General features: G+C 33.3%; 1 protein-coding gene across 1 annotated transcript; it reads left to right on the forward strand.

Moving 5' to 3' along the window:
* The first annotated feature begins 497 nt into the window (after positions 1 to 497).
* LOC131860420 (UDP-glycosyltransferase 86A1-like) lies at positions 498 to 1,125 on the forward strand. Its single transcript, XM_059214834.1, has 2 exons — positions 498 to 727; positions 888 to 1,125. Exons 1-2 carry the CDS (start codon positions 498 to 500, stop codon positions 1,123 to 1,125), a joined length of 468 nt encoding a protein of 155 aa, XP_059070817.1.
* The last annotated feature ends 2,240 nt before the right edge of the window (positions 1,126 to 3,365 follow it).

The following is a 3,365-nucleotide window of genomic DNA, read 5'->3' on the forward strand; positions in this document are numbered from 1 at the left end:
TAAAACTTTAACCCAAAACAATTTTACGTGCTCTGATACCACTTGTACAATCTAAAACTGCCCATGTTCTTATAGCCATTTAATCAAGAAAATATAATAACAGAGAAAACAACTAACATCAATAAAAATTGCAGAGATAAAATAAAACACAACTTAGAACGGCACACACATTCTATATTACTGCTTAATAAAAAGAATACAAAGCTTCCCTATAAATAGAGTTTTCCAGCTTCACTAACAAAAAGAATTCAAAGTATATAAAATAGAACATGAATAGCATGCAATATTTGGTGAAAAAGAAACCAAACAGTTCTAAAGAAAGCTCTAATCTAAGAATAGTCTAACTGCATGCATAGCATGATTTATTTGCATGAGAAATAAAAAACTATTAACTAAATTAATCTAGTTGCATGCTAGTGTATGGTGGTGGGGGCTAAAAACAGTTATGAGCTGCATGGAGTTGCATGCTCGAGCAACATCAGTTATCAACAACAAGCATGTGGGCTGAGTCGGATTGCAAGAGCTGGCTCGACAGCAAGCCTAAACACTATGTTTTGTACGTCTCCTTTGGAAGCTACGCCCATGTTTCCAAAGCTCAAATTCATGAAATGGCCATGGGTTTGTTGCACAGCAAGCGGCCCTTCCTCTGGGTTCTCCGTCCTGATATAGTTGCCTCTGACGTGCAAGACATACTGCCGGAAAGGTTTATGGTACAACAAAGAGCAAGGTTTGGTTGTTGAGTGGGTGTCTCAATTAGATGTTTTGTCCCATTCTTCAGTGGGTGGGTTTCTCACACACTGTAGGTGGAATTCCATCATGGAGAGTCTCTGGTTGGGAGTTCCCATGCTCGCATATCCTCTGGTTACAGACTAGTATACCAATTGCAGGCTCATTGTCCATGTATGGGAGGTGGCCATGAGTTTGGGTCAAATTTTTAGGAGTTCTAATAACATGAGATCCACTCTAGTGACCCGCCAGGAGATTGCAGTCATCGTAGCAGAATTTATGGAAATAGATGGACAAAAGGGGAAAAAACTTAGGAGTAATGTTGGGAGTGTTAGAGAAGTTATGAAGAAAGCAGCGATGAATGGAGGTTCGTCTCAAAACAATTTGGAAGGATTATAGATTATCTGAAAGGGAGAGAACAGAGTTGCTCTCCTTCATAGATTGAGTCTCACATATGAAGCCAATGATGGTGGATGGGGAATTAGATGGCATAGAGATATTAATATAGTAGATGGAGTTAATAATGTAGATTTGAGAAGAAGTATGGGAAAATATGTAATTGATAGCCCATAAAGTTGTAGGGGCTTGTCATTACTCAAGCATCATTAACTATGCATATGTATATGTAAATACTATATTTTCTAAGTTTTGGGCCACTTGCATGTGTTGGTAATCATGAACATAAAAATTTATTTTATTTTTTGTAAAAGTAGGTATTTTGGTGCAACTTGTCTTGTATTAGAAATGCAAATGTATGTGTGGTTGTTTATATTCATTAATCAAATACACCTTCACGTATAAAAGGACGCGACTAATCTGGCTCCAAAACCGTGCTATCGTACGACCTATAACTTTCATGTTATGCGGACAGAAAAACTGCAAAATAGGCATAGAATGGCTGTGGAGCTCAAGAGAAGTGATGTGGCCACTATCCCCCACTATAGTATAACATGAAAGTTATAGGTCGTACGATAGCCAGAATAGGTATAGCCATAAATATTGGTGCATAATTTACAAATTTATTTTAATAATGTTTAAAAGATCAAGTGATCTAAGAGATCAAGCCATTGAATGTTAACACAATTTTAAGTTTCTTTTGATGTCAATTTTTTATTATGTGTTTTGATTGAGAAATTTGTCATTTTTTGAAGTCTTATCTCTTCAAAAATATCATTCAAACTATCCACTTGCAAAATGATTGCAAAGTGAATACAAATATCTTCATACATTGCATATTCTAGGATGAAGTGTCATTCAATTTCAACTATCCTTTTACTACAGAAAATGCAGGTTCCTTCTTTCCAAACTTCATTACAAATCATCCATTTGCATGCCTCATATCTAAGATGGAGATCCAGTCCTCAACTATACAATTAAATTTGAGTCTTTCCCTTGATTGCAATCCTTTAATAAGCTTTTTTGAATCATATTTTCACATAAATTGAACTCTTTTAGCATACTTTCTAATATAATACGAAAAATTTGGATTCACTAAAATTGGTCAGAAAGCAGCATTTGCAAACATTATGTTTAATACTTAGAACTAAGATGAATGGAATTGGTTTGAATGAAATACAACCATATTAGACAGGGTTGTGAAAAGTCCCATCACATAATATGTTGTGATCCTTCAAATTCATTCATTTTTTATACTGGAAAGTTCAGTGGAGAGATTTCAGTGAGTGAATTCCCACCAAACAGTTACGATCAAATCTATTAAAATGTGGTTCCACTGACCAAGTTACCTCCATTATTGTTGTTGCTACTCACCACAATATTTGCACATATTTCATAACACTTCTTGTCACATTATTTCCCCATGTCATCCTCAAATATCCAATGAAAGCGACTAGTTATTATTGTCATCCAATGATTAAGAGATAAAGCGTTAAAAGATGGGATCTAACCTAAGACAATCTACAAAGAAAAAATTTAAAGCATTTGGCTTCACATCTATCGGTGGGTCTTATGGGTTGTTTGGTCTCGTGGATATTATTAAAAACATTCATTCATTCTGATGGCTTACGTCGTCAAGTATCTAATTAATTTATATTTATAAAAGTATGATTTTTTAATATATTTCTACTAAAAAGTAGTTTAGAAATAAGGTTATTTTTATCATAATTAATATTAATTAAAATTGTTAATTTCTAAATAATATTTTTTAAATTTTTTTCGTAATTATTATCTAGGTAGGTCAAGCTTGATATGTTTCAATTATTGGTGAAAAGAAATTATTTGTATCTCTACCTTCTATTTTGTAAATCAAAGTTAATATATTTCAATTATTGGTTGAAATATATTATATATATCTCTACCTTCTAATTAAAGTATATTATATGTAATTTTAATGATATTTTCATTTATAGCTCTTCTTTTTTTCTATGCGTGATTTCACATTATCTACAAGCTCAATTTTTTTCCTATATGAGAGCATGAGCCTATGATGATATATTTTCAACTAAGAGACAAGAGAAAGGATTAAAGAGCATCCATTCCACCAAAGTCATTACAAGAATGATCTTAACCTTGTCCCTTATATATCATACATCTAGAGGTTTAACCCTTGGCGGATGGCATAATCAAAGAACATAGAATCACTCTCACCAACCAATTGGTCTGCATCCCTTCAATTTTAA

This window comes from Cryptomeria japonica, chromosome 11 (genome assembly GCF_030272615.1).
Source record: "Cryptomeria japonica chromosome 11, Sugi_1.0, whole genome shotgun sequence".
NCBI lineage: Eukaryota > Viridiplantae > Streptophyta > Pinopsida > Cupressales > Cupressaceae > Cryptomeria > Cryptomeria japonica.